This window comes from Phragmites australis, chromosome 24, assembly GCF_958298935.1.
Source record: "Phragmites australis chromosome 24, lpPhrAust1.1, whole genome shotgun sequence".
Classification (NCBI taxonomy): Eukaryota; Viridiplantae; Streptophyta; class Magnoliopsida; order Poales; family Poaceae; genus Phragmites; species Phragmites australis.
This window is the reverse complement of record NC_084944.1, coordinates 6,865,754-6,890,489: the sequence shown is the minus strand read 5'-3', so window position 1 is coordinate 6,890,489 and position 24,736 is coordinate 6,865,754. Positions and strand designations below refer to the sequence as shown.

The following is a 24,736-nucleotide window of genomic DNA, read 5'->3' as shown; positions in this document are numbered from 1 at the left end:
AGAGAGTACAAGTTGAGATGAGCTGCGAGTGAAAGGCCGCATGAGTATATATAGTGCTTGAGGCCATGCAGTGGTTCTTTGTTTTAATAGCATGCACGTTAGTGGTGTTTCATGAGGAGATCAAGTGGAGGCTTTAAAAAGCTAGTGAAACTAATTAATGGAACTTGTTGACTTGGAATAATGTAAGTACCGAAGTGGTTACAACTTGTCATAATTAAATGATTAAGATGCTAGTTCTTCTAAGTCCTAGCTGCTCAAAGACACCTTCACAGATCATAGAGTAGACAAAGCTCTCGTATTTGATATGAGCAAAAATGTATAATAGTTCCTATTCCAGTATTGCTGAGTGAGAAAAAACTAACAGAAAAAAATTAGCATCATATACATATATTCTCAAGGCTGTATTGTATATATACCCCTGATAATTAGACAAAAATAACACAGAATAACGGGAGTATATGGATATACCACTATATATGTGTATATACATATATATGAGTATATGTTTGTACTACTATACATATATACACAAACATGGCATAAACCAGGAGCACATGAACTTTTGCACCACATGAAATGACAGCTCTATATATCGATCATGTACATCTATAAAAACAACAATAAATGTTATGTAAACATATCCACATGAACTTAAGTATATAAATACCTAGAGGTATGTATATATATGTATATATATGTATGTATATATATGTATATATAGCCTTGGGAATATAATTATAGCATCATATACCGAGCCAAGTATTTGTGAATACCGTCATTAATGATGTGTCATATAGTCATTAGTGACAGCTCATAACTTGACCTATCACTAATAACTGGCATGATTAACTTGTACTAATGAGATAGTGATTGGTGACGGGTCACAACTTGACCCATCACTAATGACTGGCTAGAATGATCCATCAAAGTCATCAAACATGATGGGTCGTAACTTTGATCTGTCACCTATAACATGCTTAAAATAATCCGTCACTGATGAGTCATCAATAGTAACGGATCACTACTACGACTCGATATTATTATTATAAGTGATGGGTCACAATGACTCATTTGTCTATTTTTCATATAGTGGCTGCTTCATTTTTTATATCATTTATTCTACTGTTTAAAATATAGCAAGTTTTTTGCATTTTTGATAACTATAGAACAAAACCTACAACTTTCGTGAGATTCTATATTTTAATTCCTACTGCAATTGGGCGTAAAACGCGATTGAAAAACAGAGAACATAACTTATCTCTGTTTCCGGACTAGCACAATTCCTCGGGCCACAACTGACTGAAATTCACTCCAAAAAATTCCAAATTTTAACAACAGCTAAGACTCCGCATTATCTACAACTTTCGTTATAATGCACAAAGTTATAAAATACATCCAGGCCATCCAAACGCGCCTCGACCAGAGATAACTCTCTGAATACACATCTGCAAAGACTCTCCACGACCATCATACAGAAACAACCCGGCCAAAAATTCTGAAACAATTCCAGAACATAGGCCTGGATGTTAGTTACAACCCACCAGACCCCTTTCTTTTTCAACAATTTCGCAGCACGCACACGCCTTCCATGATTCATAAAAAATAAGAGAAATCTCCGCGAATCCGGTAAAACTTTGGGAAACACCAAATCGACATCTAGGTCATTACAGTAAACATCTAAGAAAATTTGTAGGACTATGCTCATTTGGAACATGAAAATTTTCCAGATTTTTAAGGAATGTAAGCCGTTGGACCTTCGGCACTCAATTTTTTCCAGATTCAAAATTCTTACAAAGGGTATATGTGCCAAAATAGGCACTCAAATATATGCCGGTTGGACATTCGGCTAATGAATTTGGATCGCTTACACAATGCATTTGAGTAAACTCTCCTGTATTGTAAAACGTGAGCAAGTGGCGACATGACAACCAAAAGATATCCAGATCGCTCACAGAAATTATAGCAGTGATTACTTATGAGTGATCGAGCACTAGTATTAATAACAGTCAAAGCAAGTTAACGATGATCCAGTATAACTCTTAATTGCATGTTTGAAAATCAACACGGTCATCCACTGACCAACTGGACAATCTTATTCCTGTGCTAGTGAGTGACATTAATTGCAGAGGCGACCTCGAGGTTTTCGTAATTAACTTTGACGAATTCAACCCTAGCCTTAAGAATCGAATGCACGCGGTGATTAAGATAAGAGAGACAACTAACATGGTGTAATCAGTACAATGCAAGTTGTATTAATAGCAAGAGAAGCGTTGGACCGTAAGTGTATGCCCACTTGTAGCAGTTAGAGAAATGCACAAAAGCACACAAGAAGATCTTCAGGTACGGTTCACGTTAGCTATGTAAAGCGTGCTGCCATGTCTTCCAGTCTCCTCTTAGTTGTCTATACTTAAAAGATTACAGCACAATGGCATGGGCACTACTACATAACACAACATAAGTGCCACCACCTTAGTGCTGGATCGAAGAAACCGGTACAGATAACGTATCAGTGTCGGTTCTAAAACTCCTGCCCGCGATCGAGAACCGAGGAGCTAAGAACCGACATCTGAAAACAATATATGTGTTTACGCTTTCATTTTTCTTGTTTATTGGACAAGAAAAAGGTCAAAAAATATTTTTCACTCGAGCCATCTCAACGTAGGGGCTATCGCTACTCGCCATATCTCACTTGGTATTTTTCACACGGTTTTTATACTCTATGTTCCATGAGAATCAAACCCACGACCTCCCCTCTTGCACGACTATCTCACTCTCGCGTGCGTTATAAAAGAAGCTGGATCTTTTTTCACTGAAGGTCATAAGTGACGAGTCATAACTGTGACCCATGACTTATCATAAGTGACAGGTCATAGTTATAACCCGTCACTTATGATTATTTTTGCTGAATTGTTGATTACTGAATTGTTTGGTATTGAATTCAGTGAATTGTTGCTTATTGAATTGTTGATTTACATATAAACTTTTTCTTCATCCAAAGTTGTACAAACATTTTATAAATTTCTAAATATCTCATGCAAACCATCACAATTTGATAGGTGACCTAAAGTGCATTCAGTAAAATAGACATAAGACTTTCATTTCGACATTTTTTTGCTCTACGGATATCTATAGAAAAAAATTACATCCGTTTCTCCCCCAATTTATCAGGTTCAATATATTTTCATTGCACACAAAAAGATATCAGTACATGATAACTACATTTAAACATATTATATACACACCACACTATCCTAGCCTATCATCATGATCGCCATCGCTTCTGATCTTTTTCAGTTTATACAAAAGAAAGATCAGCTATAAGTAAACCTCATCCTCTTCTACGTTTCCGAACACAAACGAGCAAATTAAGTAAATGGAGCATGGAGAATGGATAGATGAAACCTGCCCCATCGATCGCACGTTGTTTAGACTAGAGATCAGCACAGCACTCAACTGGTGACAGTAGTTGACATGGCAGCGCGCGCGGCGACCTCGAAGTTTGTGTTGTTTATCAGCTGATACAGCTGTGCCTTCTGACTGGTTCCAGATCGAGCTGCGTCGCGTGCGGCGATCAGGATAAGCGAGAAAGCTGACTGATGGAAAGAAACACGTACTGCAGTTTGATACAGGGTTTTTCAGATAACAGCTGGAGTTATTGAGGGAGAAGAAAGAAAGGAGAAGAGACGGATACAGAGCCATGTAGTTTCTTCACACCCATGTCCTCGCTCGGTGTCACCTAAATATTTCGTGCGCCCTCTCATTTGGTCTAGAGGGACGTCGGGCACGTCATTGTGGGCATCCAGGCCCGAGTTCTTGTTTTTTAGGCCTCTGCCCTATTCTTCCCTTTTGCTTCTGCGCTCCTTCGCCCAAATAACTGTAGTTAGTGTTGGAAATTGTTGCACTGCTAAAATGTTTTTTTACTGTTGCTACTCTAGTTGAGCTAATGATGTGTCCCAAATAACTAAGTTGTCATCTGGCAAAAGCACACTTGGATCTTTTAATTCTCGGCTTGTGTTCATCTAGAATCTGAAACACTTGTTCAAGCATGGGGACATGGTCAGTCAAGGTACATGTATATACCAAAATATCATCTATGAACACTAAAACCCCTTTTAACAATTGTATTCATCACGCTTTGAAAAGTCACCGATGCACCAGTTAGTCCGTAGGGCATTACTCTGAATTCATAGTGGCCACAATGGGTTCTGAAAGCTGTTTACGGCTCATCTGCTAACACCATGTGTATCAAGTGATAGCATGTGCGAAGGTCCAAGCTAGTGAACCAGCTGGCGCCTGATAACTCATCGAGCAGTTCATCTAGTCGGTAAAGGGTATCGGTTCTTGATTGTTATTGCGTTGAGATGGTGATAGTCCACGCAAAACACCAAGTATTGTCCTTCTTTTGAACCAACAACACAAGCGATGCAAAATGACTCGTATTGTGCTGTATCCCTTGTCATAGCATTTCAGATACATGTTTCTCAATTTCATCATTTCGTGCTAGGTTGTATCGATATGGTCGTAAGTTAGCTAACTTTGTAGCTAGCACTAAGGGGATCCTGTGATCAAAAGATATAGATGGATGAAGATCACAGGGTTCAAAATAGGTTTAACTTCGAGGTGTCAACGCCCGCGGAGAGTTGGCTACCTGGAAGCTTGCCTAGGAGATTGTAATTTCCACTGTCTTTGGGAAGGAGATGTCGGGATAGTTTGCAAGTGAAGTCCGTAGAGGCATGCGAGATATAAGTCAATTGGGGTCGTCCGCGTTCGCAGACCACGATACAGAAGCCCAAAACTTCGTGTGCAAATGGGCTTAGAGTCGTGACCAAAGTTCAGTTGTGCAAACAGTTACATATCATAGTGCAGAATAGCCCGTTTCCGGCCACGCGCCAATGGAATACATCAACGAGCTAATCTCAACCAGGGTCACCGCAAGATGGGCAAGAGATCAAGGCAGTCGAGTAGATCATATGCATTGTTACTGGTGCCAGCTGTGAGCAGCGATTTTAATCTTGTTTTCCAATTTTTTTCATACATGGTGAACAGATCAAAATTCACGGAAATTTTGGTTATTTTCTTTTTCCTCTACTATGTGTATCTCACATGTCAATCAAAGAAAATTCTAGAATTACATATTTTGTTCCCCTCAGAAATTCGTGAAATTTCATCAAAATTTCGGTAAATTTTAATCCCTAGCTGTGAGAGCTGCTTAATGGAGTGAACCGCAAGAATGTGGCGCAAGCTTAGCATGGATGGAGCTTTCAGTCCACAATCAATAATGTAGGGTGCTAACCGATGGTTGGAACTCGAAACATGTCTCCAAATGCAACAACTATGGAGGCATGCATGCATGGGCATGTTTGGATGGCACGGAAGCTTGTTGCTGACTTGGTTTTCGAAAAGTGATGATTGAACTTTTGAGAAACCTAGTTGGAGGTCAGGGGTGCGGGTGTGCTTCCGGCGCAGAAGGCCAAGGATTGGACCAAACAAAGTGCGGAGATCGTTGGCTATCTCAGAACTCCAAGTAGGTGGATAGTGGATGTGTTGCTTCCTTGGTTTGGATATAATGTTTGTACCTAGAGAGGCGAATTGGGCAGCACATCTAACTGCAAACCAAGGGTCGACGAAAAGAGTTAGGTGTGTCTAGCTAAATAGAACACATGGATTTTTTACTTTAAGTAAATAATATAGATTTATAAGAAACATCCAGATAGTGCACAAATGCAACGGTCCAAAGAAGTTGAGGACAATGAACCCAAGTGCTACCAGCTAGTCCCATGCTGATGAGGACAATGAACCCAAGTGCTACCAGCTTAGTGCCTGCCATTGTGAGCTACTGCTAGAGAGTACAAGTTGAGATGAGCTGCGAGTGAAAGGCCGCATGAGTATATATAGTGCTTGAGGCCATGCAGTGGTTCTTTGTTTTAATAGCATGCACGTTAGCGGTGTTTCATGAGGAGATCAAGTGGAGGCTTTAAAAAGCTAGTGAAACTAATTAATGGAACTTGTTAACTAAACCTAGTAGCTGCTTCCTCAAACAGCTAGGACTGGGTCCTACCTGCTTCCTCCGATTTAAGTAGATGCTCACTTCATTAGTATTCGTTGTTTCGGAAAATAAAAACAAGAGCAATGTGAATGATTTGAGATCTTTGAATTACTTTGTCTAATAGGTGTCGGAATGGTCCGATTGAATAGATAAGCAGAATATGTGTCGTTAAACTTTTAAAACTTTAGGCACTAACATGTTTTGAACTATCAAGATTGACATAAAAATGTACAACTAAATTTGTGTTTGAAAAAATTCTTTCAAAAAAGTACAGCTTTATATTAGTACATATTGCTGTAAATAATAAAAAGTAGTGGTCAATATCAAATCCCGTAGACCACTAAACTTCAAAAACATCAGACCTGGTTTCACCTATTCCAGGGATGCACCGAATTGATGGTACGGTATAAAAAGCACCTATCTTATTCGAGTCTCGTAGTATTTTGCAAGGAGTACTACTCAATTTGCAAGCTCAAACACGTACCTTGCATTAGTTAGTCCATTTCAACCAATTCATCAGAGAGCAAAGGTAACACTTCGGAAACCACACTAACCCAAAATGCTACTCAAACTACATTTACGACAAACCAGACTAAAAGATTCCAACAGCATATCAACACATCATATATAAACAGATATTAAACCAGCATCAATTAAAGCATACCAACATCTTATATCAACCTAGTTTTAACTTCTCAAGCCTCAGTAATACCAACCACGACCTAGCAACTTCTAAGATATAGTCCTCAACGACCGAAAGAAAAAACTAGACTCATGAAAACATGTGTAATGGCGTTGTGCTGCTTTAGACCTCATCCCACAATAGCTCAAGGACAACCTCAAAAAAAGAATACAAAGCTGAAAAAAAATCTCAGCAATCAAAATATTTAACAAGTAAACTATGGTTGATTAAACATCAATTTAAAGTCTCATGGTACAAATATAAAACATTCACAATCAATCCTCATTATCCACATTATAACATCATTCATATCCAAAGCCACAACTACTAAACTCACTACCGGATTTTGATACTTTGCCGTGTGCCCAGGGCACACGGCAAAGCGCTAAAAACACTCGGCAAAGTGTTTGCCGAGTGTAACACTCGGCATAACACTGTCGGCATACACAGTGCCGGAGTGTTTTATGTCGAGCACTCGGCAAACATATTTGCCGAGAGCCAAATACGACACTCGGCCAAAAAAAGCGACCTAACGGCGCCAGGGCCTTAACGGCCTCTTTGCCGAGTGTCTAATGTATACACTCGTAAACCCGAGGACACGTGGTTCTCGCGACTTTGCCGAGTGTCCGTGGAATACACTCGGCAAATCACATCACGTTTGCTGAGTGTATCGGAGGGTACTCGGCAAAGTGAGTACAGAATAGCGCCGAGATAGCACTCTTTGCCGAGTGTATACACTCGGCAAACTGGCATCCAAAATGCCAGATTAAATAGCCTTGCGACACATGTCACGTTTGCCGAGTGTAACACTCGGCATATCCTGGTTTGCCGAGTGTTACACTTGGCAAACTGTTCTATACCAGACCGCCAATTGATCCATACCAGATTCAAAACTGTCGCTGCAATTCAAAACAATTTATATATATCTCACAGATTACCACATTCACATAAACATCACATAAATCGTCGCATAAACATCACATAAACCGTCGCATAAACATCAGATAAACCGTCGTATAAACATCGCAAGTGACACAAACATCACAAATTGTCGCGACAAGATAGCAAAATATAGTCCAAACAAAAAGAAAATATTGCAGGCCGTAACAGACTCCACACTTGATTACCACCTTAACCTGCATCAATCAAGGAGCAGAAACACTAAGTAAGAAGTATGCATTTGAAAGTAAACAGAAATGCTAAGTATGGATATGTGGTTACAAAAGTAAGTTTTCAAAGTGAGGAGAACAAACCAAAGTGAGGTGGAGTACCAATGTGCGAACCTCCAGCTCCAGGCTTATCATAAGTGACAGGTCATAATTATAACCCGTCACTTATGATTATTTTTGCTGAATTGTTGATTACTGAATTGTTTGGTACTGGATTCAGTGAATTGTTGCTTATTGAATTGTTGATTTACATATAAACTTTTTCTTCATCCAAAGTTGTACAAATATTTTATAAATTTCTAAATATCTCATGCAAACAATAACAATTTGATAGGTGACCTAGAGTACATTCAGTAAAATGGACATAAGACTCTGATTTCGACGCTTTTTTGCTCTACTGATATCTACAGAAAAAATTACATCCGTTTCTCCCCCACTTTATCAGGTTCAATATATTTTCATTGCACACAAAAAGATATCAGTACATGATAGCTACATTTAAACATATTATATACACACCACACTATCCTAGCCTATCATCATGATCATCATCGCTTCTGATCTTTTTCAATTTATACAAAAGAAAGATCAGCTATAAGTAAACCTCATCCTCTTCTACGTTTCCAAACACAAACGAGCAAATTAAGTAAACGGAGCATGGAGAATGGATAGATGAAACCTGCCTCATCGATCGCACGTTGTTTAGACTAGAGATCAGCACAGCACTCAACTGGTGACAGTAGTTGACATGGCAGCGCGCGCGGCGACCTCGAAGTTTGTGTTGTTTATCAGCTGATACAGCTGTGCCTTCTGACTGGTTCCGGATCGAGCTGCGTCGCGTGCGGCGATCAGGATAAGCGAGAAAGCTGACTGATGGAAAGAAACACGTACTGCAGTTTGATACAGGGTTTTTCAGACAACAGCTGGAGTTATTGAGGGAGAAGAAAGAAAGGAGAAGAGACGGATACAGAGCCATCTAGTTTCTTCACACCCATGTCCTCGCTCGGTGTCACCTAAATATTTCGTGTGCCCTCTCATTTGGTCTAGAGGGACGTCGGGCACGTCATTGTGGGCATCCAGGCCCGAGTTCTTGTTTTTTAGGCCTTTGCTCTATTCTTCCCTTTTGCTTCTGCGCTCCTTCGCCCACCTGATGTAGTCACCATCGAGGAAGCCGTCATGACATTCTCCCCTCCTTCAGATGCGATTTGTCCACAAGCCGGAGTGAGAGGAAAGCGATGATGAAACTCAGAGAGACGCTCCCACGTTGACAAAGTTCCCAGTTGCCCCTTCCATTGTACTAGGACTTGCCACGCCACCTTGGAACCATGCCGATGTAGTCGCCACTGATGGAATGTTGCCGTTCAGCTTGCGGCGCCCCATTTGGTACCGGTTCGGGTAATGTAGCTTGATGCGGTGTCACCGGTGGCAATGCCTTGCGCGGTTGGGAGACATGCACTACCAGATGCATAAGGCTGGACTCTGGTAGCTGCAATTTGTAGGCCACTGCACCGACGCACCGAAGAACCTGAAAGGGACCAAAAAATCAAAATGCCAATTTGTGGTTAGCACATCCACGACTAAGGTCTGCAAGTATGGTTGCAACTTTAAGCACACCATATCTCCTACAGAAAATGAGCTCTTCGATCGTTTCTGATCCGCTTGATGTTTCATTTGTTGGCATGCTTTGTGTAAGTACTATCTCAGTAGGTCAGTACGCAAGCGGCGTTCCTTCACCCATTCAACCAAGTCTGGAATAGCACAAACTGAGGAATCAAGCACACCAAAATGATGTGGATTGTGACCATAAGAGCTTCAAAAGGAGAGCAGCCAAGAGTAGAGTGGGAGGAAGTGTTGTTCAACATTCAGCGAATGCTAGCCATGAGCGCCATTTTGTGGGACAAGCATGAACAAAATAGCGGAGATATGCTTCCAGGCGCTGGTTGACGCGTTCGGTCTAACTGTCCGTTGCAGACGATATGAGGAGCTCATGTTCAATTGTGTGCCTGCCATCTTAAACAGATCTTTCCACAATACACTTGTAAATATGTGATCACGATCTGAGATCATTGACTATGGTAGGCCATGGAGCTTATACACATGATTCAAATAAGCTTGCGCAACTTTCCAAGCTATGTAAGGATCGATGCAAGAGTGGAATGAAATGAGCTTACCTCGTAGTTTATCCACGACCACCAAAATGATGTTAAAGCCAGCAGATCAAGGAAGTCCTTCAATGAAGTCAAAAGAGACCACTTGCCATGCATGTTTAGGCATCGACACAGGCTGAAGAAGTCCCGGGTAGCACACATGCTCCGGTTTTGCTTGCTAGCAGATTGAACAGGCATTTACAAATTCCTTGATCGCTCTCTTCATACTAGGCCAAGCAAAGAGTTTCCTGATGCGGGCATATATGACTTGAATACCAGAGTGCCTCCAATGGTGCTTGAATGCAGTGATGTCAGTATTGAGTGTTGTATTGTCGGATTTTGACCGACCTAGATACGACCACAATATCAAAGTACTCCATCTTTCAGTGTAAAGGGAGGGGAAGCTGCTTGATCGATGCTCAATTTATCAATCAATTATTGCGTGTTTGTGGCATCGTTATAGCCATTCACAATATCATTGATCCAGTTTGGCACCGAGGAAGAAATTACTATTAGTTTGGGAACAATAACTGACTAATGCGACAATGCATCGGTAGCAAAGTTGTATGTACCTTTTTTGTAGACAATGCAATATTCTAACCCTTGTAGCTTGGTCATCGCCTTTTGTTGCCAAGGAGTTGTGAGTCCCTAATCATGAAAATGGATTGAACTTATTTGATCAGTACGAATGATGAATTCAACAATATGTAAATACACCCTCCAGTGTTCCACTGCCATAAGAATAGCCGGACATTCATTCTCATATGTGGAGAGTTGCTGGTTCTTTGGCCCTAATGCTCTACTGAGATATGCTACAGGGTGATCTTGTTGCATTAAAATGGCACTGACTCCTTTTTTAGAAGCATCTTTTTCCATGATGAATTGTTTGTCGAAATTCGGCAAGGTTAGGACAGGTGTTGACACCACTACGTGACAAATGGATAAAGGAGACACGAAATTAATGATGTATTGTAATACGACCCATCACTTATGATAATAGTGACAGGTAATAATTGTGGCTCGTCACTTATTAGTAATCATAAGTGACAGCTCAAGTTGTGACACCAATGACCAACTCATCAGTGACGGATCATCCTAGAGAGTCATTAGTGACGAGTCAAATTGTGGCCCGTCACTAATGATTATTTTGATGAAACAGAGAAGGTGAAGGAATTTTAATTTTTTTGTTATCACAACTTACCTAATTTTTCACGTGGGTCACTAGATGTATTAGTCAATCAGTTTCCTATCACAACTTACTACTTTTTTTTTGCTAATATTATAAATATGTACATAGCATGATGCTATAATTTTTTTTTTCTCTCATTTTTTCTCACCTTAGAAGCACTAGAATAGGAATCATTGTATATTTCTAATCAAGTTTGATATAAGGGGTGATGGCTATGGACACAAACGCGAGTTTAAAAAATGGTGCAGAAATTTCAGGGTGCAAGAACTCAATCTTCTAGGTCATTTTTGGACTCGAAAAATTTGCCAAACCTGACAAAGTCATGGAGAATAGATGTAACTTTTTTTTTAGATATCCGTAGAGTAAAAAAACGTCAAAATCGGAGTTCGTATACAAAAATGATGCCTATTTTACCGAAGGTCACTACGGGTGACCTATCAAATTACAATTCAATAGAAAAATAGTCATAAGTGATGGGTCATAACCGTGACGCGAGGGTGAGGTTAAAAGGATAAAATATCTTGTTACCTTCAGAACACACATGTGGGTGGAGTTGTAAGGAGAAACGTGCGCGAGGAGAAGTCACGAGTTTGATTCCTATCGAATAGAGTTTAAAAATAGTATGAAAAATAGCATGTAACACGTGGTGAGTGATGATGGCCCCTACGTTGGGATGGCTCAGGTGAAAAAAATATTTTTTTATTTTATTTTCTAAAAAATATGAAAAACATTTATTAGTCATAAGTGACGGGTCATAACTGTGATCCATCACTGAAGGATCACAGTTATGACCTGTCACTTATGACCTTCATTAGTGATAGGTCAAGTTGTGACCCATCACCAATGACCTTATTAGTGATTGATTCATACCCGTCACTTATGACTAGTCGTCAATGACGTGTTTGAGGTGACGGGTACGGGACCCGTCACCTATGACGGTTATCACCCATCACTTATGATCTTTTTTTCACATAGTGCACCAATGCCTATTTCAGAGTTCTAAATGGCTCTTCCTCCATTTTTGTCCAACAAAATATAGCCTTTTTCTCGAATAGATAAGTGAGAGGGCGATTTGATAATCCAAAATTGCGCACAAACTTTCTACAATAGCCTGCTTAGCCCAAGAATCCTTTGACTTCTTTAACTGTAGTTGGTGTTGGAAATTGTTGCACTGCTAAAATGTTTTTTTATTGTTGGTACTCTAGTTGAGCTAATGATGTGTCCCAAATAACTAAGTTGTCTTCTGGCAAAAGCACACTTGGATCTTTTAATTCTCGGCTTGTGTTCATCTAGAATCTGAAACACTTGTTCAAGCATGTGGACATGGCTTGTCAAGGTACATGTATATACCAAAATATCATCTATGAACACGAAAACCCCTTTTCTCAACAACAGAGTAACAATTGTATTCATCACGCTTTGAAAAGTTGCCGGTGCACCAGTTAGTCCGTAGGGCATTACTCTAAATTCATAGTGGCCACAATGGGTTCTGAAAGCTGTTTACGACTCATCTGCTAACACCATGTGTATCTAGTGATAGCATGTGCGATGGTCCAAGCTAGTGAACCAGCTGGTGCCTGATAACTCATCGAGCAGTTCATCTATAGTCGGTAAAGGGTATCGGTTCTTGATTGTTATTGCGTTGAGATGGTGATAGTCGACGCAAAACACCAAGTATTGTCCTTCTTTTGAACCAACAACACAAGCGATGCAAAATGACTTGTATTGTGCTGTATCCCTTGTCATAGCATTTCAGATACATGTTTCTCAATTTAATCATTTCGTGCTAGGTTGTATCGATATGGCCGTAAGTTAGCTAACTTTGTAGCTAGCACTAAGGGGATCGTGTGATCAAAAGATATAGATGGACGAAGACCACAGGGTTCAGCAAACAGATGTGCAAAAGAAGTGATCAACTTTTGAATTTCGTTAGGTAACTCCAGTTCTTCATGACTGCTATCCATCCGACATAACTGCACAGTTGTCTAAATCATACCTCTAGCTAACCAGTTGCGCAATTTGTTTGTAGATATCACCGTCGGTCCCAGATCTTCCACTGTCGTGAGGATGACCAAGTTCGATGCCTTCAAGGTTGCCAGCGCCTTCGTGATCTCCACCACTTGCTGCTCCATCTCCACCATCTTTTGCTGCTCCTGCATGTGGTGCTGTGGCCGAGCCAAGTACTCAAGTTGATTCACTAGGGTCGAAACCAGCTCTGATACTAGATTTTATAGTCCTCTAGATCACGACAATGTTTGATCGATTTCGTAGCGAGTTGTTAGAGTTTGGTACAAGGTTCTTTGAACAATAGCTGGAGTTCTTGAGGGAGAAGAAAGAGAGGAGAAGAGAGTTGTACAGAGCCATCTAGTTTCTTCACACCCCACACCCTCACTTAGTGTCACGTCAATACTTCCCACACCTTCTCATTTGGCCCAGTGGGATGATAGGTACAACACCGTGGACATCTGGGCCCAAGTTCCAGTTCTTTGGGCCTCTGCTCCATTCTTGCCTTTTGCTTCTGTGGTCCTTCGCCAGACTGATGTAGTCACCATTGAAGCAGCCGTCATGACACCGATGCAGTAGGCTTCCATGTTGAGTAGGGAAGACATTCTTAAGCAACCTAGCGTTCATGCGTGCAGCTGGTGATTGATAGTATCAGCTGCTAGCTAGGTCGTAAAGTGCTGCATGTCGCAAGCATTCCTCCAAAAGGGGAGGGGTGCACTAATGGTTAATTAGAAGCTATTTGCAAGGACAAATTAGTACTCACTTAAGATATTATGATTAGCGGGAGAGCTTATAGTAGGTGGCAGAACAAACAATGGTGAGAACATGAACGATGAGGCTCCATCATGGTTAGGAGTTTACTAATTTACCTATGTTCAAAATGTGTTTAACTTCGAGGTGTCAACGCCCGCGGAGAGTTGGCTACCTTGAAGCTTGCCTAGGAGATTGTAATTTTCACTGTCTTTGGGAAGGAGACACCGGGATAGTTTGCAAGTGAAGTCCGTATGCGAGATATAAGTCAATTGGGATCGTCCACATTCGCAGACCAGGATACAGAAGCCCAAAACTTCGTGTGCAAATGGGCTTATAGTCGTGAGCATAGTTCAGTTGTGCAGACAGTTACATACCGTAGTGCAGAATAGCCCGTTTCGGGCCACATGCCAATGGAATACATCAACGAGCTGATCTCAACCAGGGTCGCCGCAAGATGGGCAAGAGATCAAGGCAGTCGAGTAGATCATATGCGTTGTTACTGGTGCCAGCTGTGAGCAGCGATTTCAATCTTGTTCTCTAATTTTTTTCGTACACGGTGAACAGATAAAAATTCACGGAAATTTTGGTTATTTTCTTTTTCCTCTGCTATATGTATCTCACATGTCAATCAAAGAAAATTCTAGAATTACATATTTTGTTCCCCTCCGAAATTCATGAAATTTCATCAAAATTTCGGTAATTTTAATCCCTAGCTGTGAGAGCTGCTCAATGGAGTGAACCGCAAGAATGTGGCTCAAGCTTAGCATGGATGGAGCTTTCAGTCCACAATCAATAATGTAGGGTGCTAACTGATGGTTGGGACTCGGAACATGTCTCCAAATGCAACAAGTGCTGAGGCATGCATGCATGGGCATGTTTGGATGGCACGGAAGCTTGTTGCTGACTTGGTTTTCGAAAAGTGATGATTGAACTTTTGAGAAACCTAGTTGAAGGTCAGGGGTGCGGGTGTGCTTCCGGCGCAGAAGGCCAAGGATTGGACCAAACAAAGTTCGGAGATCGTTGGCTATCTCAGAACTCCAGGAAGGTGGATAGCCGATGTGTTGCTTCCTTGGTTTGGATCTAATGTTTGTACCTAGAGAGGCGAATTGGGTAGCACATCTAACTGCAAACCAAGGGTCGACGAAGAGAGTTAGGTGTGTCTAGCTAAATAGAACACATGGATTTTCTACTTTAAGTAAATAATATAGATTTATAAGAAACATCCAGACATAGTGCACAAATGCAACGGACCAAAGAAGTATTATTTCATTGATAAGCTGATACTGTTACAACGTCTTCGCATAATTTGCACCTTACACTTAAACTGCTACATTTACTAGAACAGTGGAGCCCTTTATTAAAATATGTTTATAACAAAAGCACAATATATCTAGTACAAAAGAAATCAAACTGATTCTATGATTTCAAACAAGAAAAGTTGGGCTCCACCTATAGATTATCTAGGAAGAACAAACTAGGGGTTGGCATTACCATAGGCAGATCCATCTCCATTACCACCGCCAGTCCCACCGTTCTCACCACCACCATTGCCACCACCATTGCCATTAGCATATGCACTTCCAGAACTTCCATACCGGTAGTTATTAGCCGAGCTAGAGCCAGATCCGGTGCCACTACCAGCCCCATGACCACTAGATCCCCAGTAACCTCCAGCTTGTCCTCCACCACCCCCACCACCAGAACCACCGGCGCTAGAAGATCCACCATAACCAGAATACGGTCCTTGACTATATTGACTAGAACCTGAACCTGATCCGGACCCTCCACCATATCCAGACCCGCCGTATTGGCTACTGCCACCCCCTCCACCACCCCCTCCAGCAGTTGCATGGGCACCATTTGCACTGCTGTCACCGGATCCAGTGCCAGTACCAGACCCTGAACCCCCACCATTCACATACCCACCGCCCCCTCCCCCTCCTGTGCCCGTTCCATCAGCACTGGAGTATCTAGCCACCCTCACAGCACTGGCCAGTCCCATGCTGATGAGGACAATGAACCCAAGTGCTACCAGCTTAATGCCTGCCATTGTGAGCTACTGCTAGAGAGTACAAGTTGAGATGAGTTCCAAGTGAAAGGCCGCATGAGAATTTATAGTGCTTGAGGCCATGCAGTGGTTCTTTATTTTAATAGCATGCACGTTAGTGCTGTTTCATGTGGAGATCAAGTGGAGGCTTTAAAAAGCCAGTGAACTACCGGAGCTTATTTACGTGGAATAGCATGCAAGTACCGAAGTGATTACAATTTGTCTTAGTAAATGTTCTAGATCATGCTAGTTCTTCTAAGTCCAAGCTGCTCAAAGTCATCTCCATACATCATAGAATGCACAAAGCTCTCGTATTTGATATGATCATATTCATAGGTGTCTAGAAGGCCCACTAAAACTAAACATAGCAGCTGAACAGAAGGACTGGGTCCTACTTGCTTCCTCTGGTTTAAGTAGATACCCGCTTCAATATCTGGAAGATTCAATATAGTGTTATAACATTGAGTATGTGGAACCTTATACAAAAGGATCGAGCTTGTGTACCCTACTCCAAAGAAAGAAAAAAGAAAAGTGGACGCAGATGTAGAGAGGTTGCCTCTCTTCTTGGCTCAGTTTATAAGTATTCACTGCTTCTAAAAAAAAAGAGTGATGTAAGTGATTTGAGATATTTGAATTGCTTTGTCTTATATGTGTAAGAATCACTGCTACAAAAAGTGCCTTCACTCCAGAAGCCTAGGTGCCTGCGGTCCCGCCGAGGGTCCCAGTCAGCATCGGGCTCGTCCTCAGCCTCGACGGCGGTGAGGGGGAGGTGCGGCCCTGCCCACATGCTCCCCACCTACCATGTGTGTGCCCCCTCCTACCATGCACGTGCCCCCGCCGTCGCCACCCATGCTGTGGTCGAAGGTGGAGAGGAAACCACTGCCACCACCGGCGCACGAGATCTAGGAGGAGCCTGAGGCCGAGTCATCGTTGGTGGCCGAGCGGAGGGAGCCCGAGGCCAAGTCATCATGGGAGGCCGAGTGGAAGGAGCTCATGCCTTCTCCTCCTCCTCCGCCACTGGCACGTGATATCTAGGAGGAGCCCGAGGCCAAGTCATCTTGGGCGGCCGAGCAGAGGTAGACATTGGGTGGAGGAGGCTCATCGGGTGGCAACGGCTCCTTGAATTGAGCCAAGAAATCGGGGTAGAGGAGGCCGACAGGGTAGAGGAGGTCATTGTGGTCTAGCCGGTGGGGTAGAGAGGAGTATGGATCTGGGGTGGGGAGAGAAGAAGTCAGAGAGAGGAGACTTAGAAAAACGAGAGAGAGGATGTGAGGAGGAGAGAGCCAGGAGAGACAGAAAAATCCAGAGTCAGACTTGAGGCACCGAGCTAAAATTAGATTGCATAAAATATTCATGTCTGTGCACAGCTTCACGGTCGGTTGGTATATTAGACCGACAGTGATACTAATCGTTGCCGATTCGTATTACAGACCGACATTGATAATTTTCTCACTACCGGTTCATGCCCATATGAAGCTTCACTGTTGAGTTTTGCTGTGAACCGGCAGCGATACTCTATCACTGTCGACTCGTAAGGAACCGGCATATAAGGCCTATTCTGCAATAGTGAATGGTCCAATTCCATAAAGAAGCAGAATATGTATCGTTAAACTTTTTAACTTTGAGCACTAATATGTTCTAAACTCTCAAGATTGGCATATATATATATATATATGACTAAATTTGTATTTGAAAATACTTTAATAAAAATACAGTTTTATTAGTGCATATCCCTGAGACTTGGTCTCAACTATTGAAGGGATGCACCAACGTTATGGTGTGAAAAGTAGCTATCTTATCCGAGTCTCGTAGTATTTTGCGAGTTGGAGTAGTACTAAATTTGCAAGCTTCAACACGTATCATGCATTAGTTACTCCATTTCAACCAATTAACAGGAGCAACATCTATGCAACTTTGTCGGACTATGCTCCTTTGGAACGTGATTTTTTTTCAGATTTTTATGGAATGCAAACCGTTTCATTCAAAACACCTACATAACTCATATGTGCCAAAATTGGCACTCAAATATATGACAGTTAGACCTTCAGCAAATGACTTTGCATCGCTTACATATTTATTTGAGTAAACTCTCCAGCACCGTAAAACGTGAGCAACTGTCGACACGACAACCAAAAGATATCCAGATCGCCATGTGATTACTTATTAGTGATCGAGCACTAGTATTATTAACAATCAAAGCAAGTAAACGACGACCCGGTTTAACTTTTAATTGCATGTTTGAAAATCAGCACAAGCATCCACTGATTCAACATAACATTTCTACTCCTCTTGCGGTTGTTCTGGTTGACATTGCAGAGGTGACCTCGAGGTTTTCGTAGTTGACTTCGACCAATACGGCTATAGCCTTAAGAATCAGATGCACGTGATCGGGATAAGCGAGACAATTAACAAGGTCAAAAGTAAAAACAAGGAGTACTTGCAATCTCCAAGCTCCATAGACAGCAATCGTTCAAGGGCTAGGTAAGCTCAGCTAGCTTACCTACTTCGTCCTCTTGACACCCAAAACTAGGGGTGGAGTCCAGTCGATAGCTTCTGCTCTGGGCCTAGGATGGAAATCCCACTAAATTGCTTTCAACAAATTGTGAATAATTCAAAGAGATGGAGGGTGCAACCTTGGATAAACCAGCTCAACCTGCGGTGTGACACAATTCTGGCGCCACCCCTGCGCATAACACGAACTAAAATTAGCTAGGCTACAAGCTTCAGGACAGTACGTTGCTTCTATTTCTTTTCATGTATGATATGTTTACTTGAATTCTTTTTATTCATTGAAACTTCCGCGAAAGAGATCATCCGTATTCCCAAAAAGAGAGAGATCGATCAATTGGGAGACATGCACTTGACTGTACTCTCAAGCATTTATCGTTAAGTGTGAACAACTGCCAAGGTGACAAACAAAAGGATGGACCCCGGCTACTACCTCCGTTCTCTTTTACATGTTATTTTCTCCTTGAACACACAAAATAATATTGTAATAAATTCTTTCATCTATGATATATTTACATCTCTTAATTTCTCCAACATTCTATTAATAGCACATAAACCACCAATCTATCATACCCATTGAATTGAAACTCAACTTTTCAATAGCCTTTAATATGAGCACTCTAATAATACTACTACAAAAATAATTTAGTAGGACTCCTCTGTACAGATGGTTCTGTGGAGACATCTGTGCAAAGATTATCACAGACGACTCTAAACAAGAACTGTGTGTGATAATGACAAGACCCCTCCGGAAGTGGTTGGACGTTTTTAGTATAGAGGGTTCCTATTGAGAACCATCTGTATTAATATTACAGATGACTCTAATTACGAGCCGTCTGTAATAAAATCAATATCACAGATGGCTCCAAATTGGAGCTGTCTGTAATATTATTATAGACAGCTCGTATTTGGAGCTATCTGTAATAAAAATGATATCACAACCGGCTCCAAACAGGAACCGTCCATATAATTAATACAAACGGCTCGTATTTAGAGCCGTCTGAGAAAATGGCCAGGGGAAGGTGGGACACTTTATTATAGACAGCTCCAAACATGAAGTCGTCTGTACTATTAGAACAATACATCATCCCCTACCTCCAGATTGAAGCAGAGTAGTGGCGCCGAACAACAGCGTGTAGCTTTTGGAGGAAAGGACGATTTTGACCAAAAAATTTGTTAGATTTCGGTTAAAGTTTGAAGATTTATTGGTATTAAATCATCAAGATAAGCATTATGTTCTATTTTGGTTTAGATGGTCCAGATTTTGGTTTGGAGAGCTAGATACATCTAGATCTAGATTTTTTCCATAATGACATATTTTTGTTCTATTCATTAGATGATGTAGATTTGTGTTCTAATTTAGTCTCGAGAGATCAAATATATCTACATCTAGACTTAGATTTTTTTCATGATGATCTAGAATATATTAGTTGTTCTAGATATATATGAAGCGCAAAGTATAGATGAAGGTATAATTATATGATACTATAAATGACTAGCTTTAATTTAGTGTTGCAGATAAATTTTGGATTTTTGATATTTGAACATAAAATTATCAATAACTATATAGTATTTAACGACATGTTTGAATTAATGTTTGCTCTTATTTTTAGGTATTCATGTATATAATATAACAGTAATCATTAATTATTTTCGAATTAATTGTCATTTGTATGGTTCATTCATGTATGCATGCATGGTAGCTCCATTTTTTTCAACGAAAAGCCTAGTTACTCTTTTTTATTAGGTTGATTTGATATTAATTTATTTTATACATTGTAGATGGATCGTGGCAGGATGTACGGTTCTCGTATGAACCAAAGGTACCTTGATGGTGTGACGGCTTTTCCGGCAGCTGCCGAGGAGGATCGATTGGAGAAGGGTGTTGAATTTATATATTGTTCTTGTTGCAATTGTAAAAATAAAAGATCCTTTCTTAGACAGAACACACCCCTATAGATCCAAGCGCACTTGATTATTAGGGGCTTCAAACTGGACTACACGTGTTAGACCAAACATGGTGAAGAGAAGAATGTGTTACATGAAGACATTGGTATCGTCGAAGAACCCAAAGTCGAACATAAGAATAGAAGATGAGGAGGAATTTGGTGTAGATGATGATGATTGTGGTGCTGTAGGCGACGATGATAGGTTGAATCATAGGCTGTGAGATGCAGACGTGAACTTGAGTACTCAGAGAGGCTTTAACAAATTCATATGCTTGATCGAGGACTCGGAGAAGCCGTTGTTCCCTGGATGCAAACCGGAATACACAAAGTGATCATCCATGCTTGAACTGCTTAAATTGAAAGCAAGCGATGGTTGGTCCAACTAGTGTTTCACGGCGCTATTAGAACTCCTATTAGACATGCTTCTAGATGGAAACGAGCTGCTCAAAAGCACATACGAAGCAAAGCATGTTCTTTGTCCGTTGGGGATGGATGTAGAAAGGATACATGCATGTCCGAACGATTGTATCCTTTACCGTAAAGATCTATCAGACTTGCATTTATGTCCAATGTGCAAAACATCTTGATACAAGCATAAGAGTCAATCAGATGATGGCGAGGTGAAGAAAGGAATTCCTGCTAAAGTGGTGTAGTATCTGCCTATAATTTTACGTCTTGAGCATTTGTTTGTGAATCAAAAAGAAGCCAAATTGTTGTGCTAGCACTCGGAGGGCCGCAAGCAAGATGGAAAGCTAAGCCACCCTGCCGATTCACCCCAGTGGAGAAACATCGACACGATCTTCGATGACTTTGGTGCAGAACCGTGGAATATAAGGTTTGCTTTAAGCACTGACGAGATGAATCCTTTTGGGAACATGAACAGCATGCACATCAGTTGGCCAATTGTTCTCAGTATTTACAACCTACCTCCTTGGCTGTGTACGAAGCGGAAGTACTTGAAGATGTCGCTACTTATCCAAGGCCTGAAACAACCTGGGAACGATATTGATGTACACCTAAGACCATTGGTGGAAGATCTAAAAACATTATGGAACGAAGGGGCACAAGTATGGGATGTGTACAAAAGAGAAAATTTCACACTATGTGCCTTGTTGTTCTGCATGATCAATGATTTTCCTGCACTACATAACCTTTTGGGCCAGAGTAAACAAGTAGACATGGCGTGCCCTCATTGCTTAGATGGTACCGCGAGTATGTGGCTGCCCCACTCGCGTAAACGGTGTTCATGCACCACTGTAGGTTCCTTAATATGTATCATCCGTACAGCAACATGAAGGAATAATTCGATGGAATGAGGGAGCGAGATTTATGTCCAAGGCACAACTGTGGTCAAGAGGTGCACAATATGTTTAAAGACTTCGATGTTTGTGTTTGGAAAGGGGAGTAAAAAATCTAATAATACTGATGGCATGTGGAAGAAGAGATCGATATTGTGGGAGCTACTGTATTCGAAGCACCTTGATTTCGCCACTACATCGACGTCATGCATGTAGAGAAGACGTGTGCGAAGGTTGGTTGGTCTTTTACTTAATATTCCAAGCAAGACTAAGGACGACCTCAACACAAGGCTTGACTTGGTTGATTTGAAGATCATGCCCGAGTTGGCACTTGAGCCCTCCGAAAAAGGTAGAATGAGGCTTCCTCCTGCCTGCTATAATCTGAAAAAGGCTGAGAGAACCGAACTGTGCAGGTGCTTGCATGGTGTGAAAATTCCTTCCGGTTACTCCGCCAACATCTCGAAACTTGTTTCAAAATTAGTTGGCATGAAGTCCCATGATTTCCATGTGTTGATGACACAGATGCTCCCCATTGCAATCCAAAATATCTAGCCGACCTATCTCCGAGACACAATCACCAAGTTGTGTTACTTCTTCAACACTTCTATCACTGCATTGAACATGCGGGGCCATCTATCTATGATCAAAATTTTCATTGCTTTTATCTTTTGGCCTTATCATGATGTTAAAGTTGCCGAGACCTTTTCTATTTCAAAACATCCTTTTCATTATAGATTAATTTTGGATGGTATGTTTGGTTTCTTAGGCGAGCAACCAACCTGGCTGTTATTTTTTCCAGAGTTGTATTTTTTTTTTCTTTCTTGGGAGCTGGGACAGCATTTAGACCTTAGCATATTTGATTTAAGCCATCCATATCGAAAACCTCTGTTAAATCACTGCAGATATAGCTGAGATTCTCCTGGTTCATCTATATCAAAATCCTCCTCTAGGTTAGGTGTGCTGCTAGATTTTTTTGTTGCTATTCTTTTGGGTTCAGTTTCTTATTTTTAACTGACAATCTATCTATTTATATGTTCCTAATAGAAATAACAGAATTTTTTATCTCTCTATTATCTCTACCCATAGATATACCTAACTTCTTGATATTATCAGAAATATTCTGGAAGGGTGAGTTGAGCGTACCATTTTCTATATTACGTTTAAACGCCATCACCTCTACCCTTGTCATTGTATCCTCATCACGACGTGCCGTGTGTGCGAAGGCCATCCTTGTCCCCTCGCCCCAGAACATCGCCTATGGCCTTCAATCTGTGGTGGAAAGCAACTGAGGCTAGTATTTTCCTATCTTTCTCAGCAACGGGAATAGCAGGAGGCAAGCATCTCTTTAATTTTTAGCTTATGGTAGTTGGGACTTGGAAGCTGAAGAAGTGTGAAATTCAGTATTGCTTTATGCATACTGTGTTTCAGTCATTTTCTTCTCCTCTTGTCTTTGTGTATTGGCTACGTGCACCATGCTCAGTGCACGGATTAGAATATTATTTTATATTGCAATATATCTTCATTTATCTAAAGAGAAATTCATTCAAGGAGGTTTCAAGGATAGCAACAGTGATACTCAGTAGTATCATTGTAGTTTTGAAACCGACGATAATAGAGTTATCACTGTCAGTTTTTGAGACTGGCAGTGATATACGGTCCCAGATCCGATGTTTTTGAGACTGAAAAACAATTTTTGATGTTTTTAAGACTGAAAAACAATTTGCACTCGACAAACAAACCCTCGTGACTTTTCTGACATGTGACAATGCCAGCGAACCTGCAAATAATAGCAATTTACACACCCATGCAGTTTGTGAGAGTTGAACCCTCAATCTCACCCCTCGCGTGAAGCTTACTTACTATCTCACCTCACAGTCTTACCTAATGGCTATGGAGTAATTTATTTGTTGACTTTTCATGTTCAAATCTTTGGATGATTATTTAGGTATGTAGATTGCTTCAAATGAAAATATCATCAACTACAAAGTTGTACATTTAATCCACATCTACAATTTTCATATAATGTTTGTCTCTATCCGGCTGCATATGAAAAAATTTGTCTCTAATCCATGCATCATTTGGTAAAAGAGCCATAACTTTTGTATACAAAGTCTGATTTCAATGTTAGGCCACTACTTTCGAAGCTAATAGGGAGGCACATCTGAAAACAATATATGTGTTTACGCTTTCATCTTTCTTGACCCAAAAAAGCCTAGAAGATCTTCGACATGACATTTCATGTTTTTATTCAAAAATTTACTTTCTCCAATTAGCCTAAAGTTTTTTAAGATATAATGTTACATCTGAAAGTCAGTACTACGTAGACATGTCATCAATTTGAGTTACCAAACTCGTGATAAAAATCTTTGAAGTTACAACTTTCAACTTTGTGGCCCTGTGTGTGGCTTTTCCATCATTACTACTAGTCTTACACCAGATTCGACAATTTACTTTATGGTCTAGTACGTGGTTTTCCTTCGATAATCTTTAAACTCTTATTTGGATATCTATATGGCTTCAAATAAAATATTTATCAACTACAAAGTTGTAGATCTCGCCGAGGGCTATAATTTCTATATAAAATTTGTCTTCATCCAACCCCATATGAAAACGTTATGAATTTCCATAATAAGCTGCATTGTATTATCACTGCCGATTTATGTATATAACTGGTATTGATAGTATCACTCACTGCCTGTTTTTTAATTGAAACTGTAGTGATAATTGATTATCATTGCCAGTTTTTACTGGATGGACTATTAATATCGGTTATTAGTAAGAATTAGTAGTGATACTTTATCACTACTGGTTATTTTCAAACCGGTAGTGAAAGGTAGGCATGGATGATATTTTCTGTAATAGTGTGGCATCCATTACTAACATACGCAACAGGCGCCGAGCTCCCCATCTTATACAGAGGAGGATGTGTGTGTCATGATTTCTT

At 40.8% G+C, this 24,736-nt stretch overlaps 1 protein-coding gene across 1 annotated transcript; it reads right to left on the bottom strand.

Moving 5' to 3' along the window:
- Nucleotides 1-15,237: 15,237 nt before the first annotated feature.
- LOC133907703 (putative glycine-rich cell wall structural protein 1) lies at nucleotides 15,238-16,060 on the bottom strand. The gene has a single exon (XM_062349772.1). It carries the CDS (start codon nucleotides 16,038-16,040, stop codon nucleotides 15,465-15,467), a length of 576 nt encoding a protein of 191 aa, XP_062205756.1. The 5' UTR covers nucleotides 16,041-16,060; the 3' UTR covers nucleotides 15,238-15,464.
- Nucleotides 16,061-24,736: the final 8,676 nt, after the last annotated feature.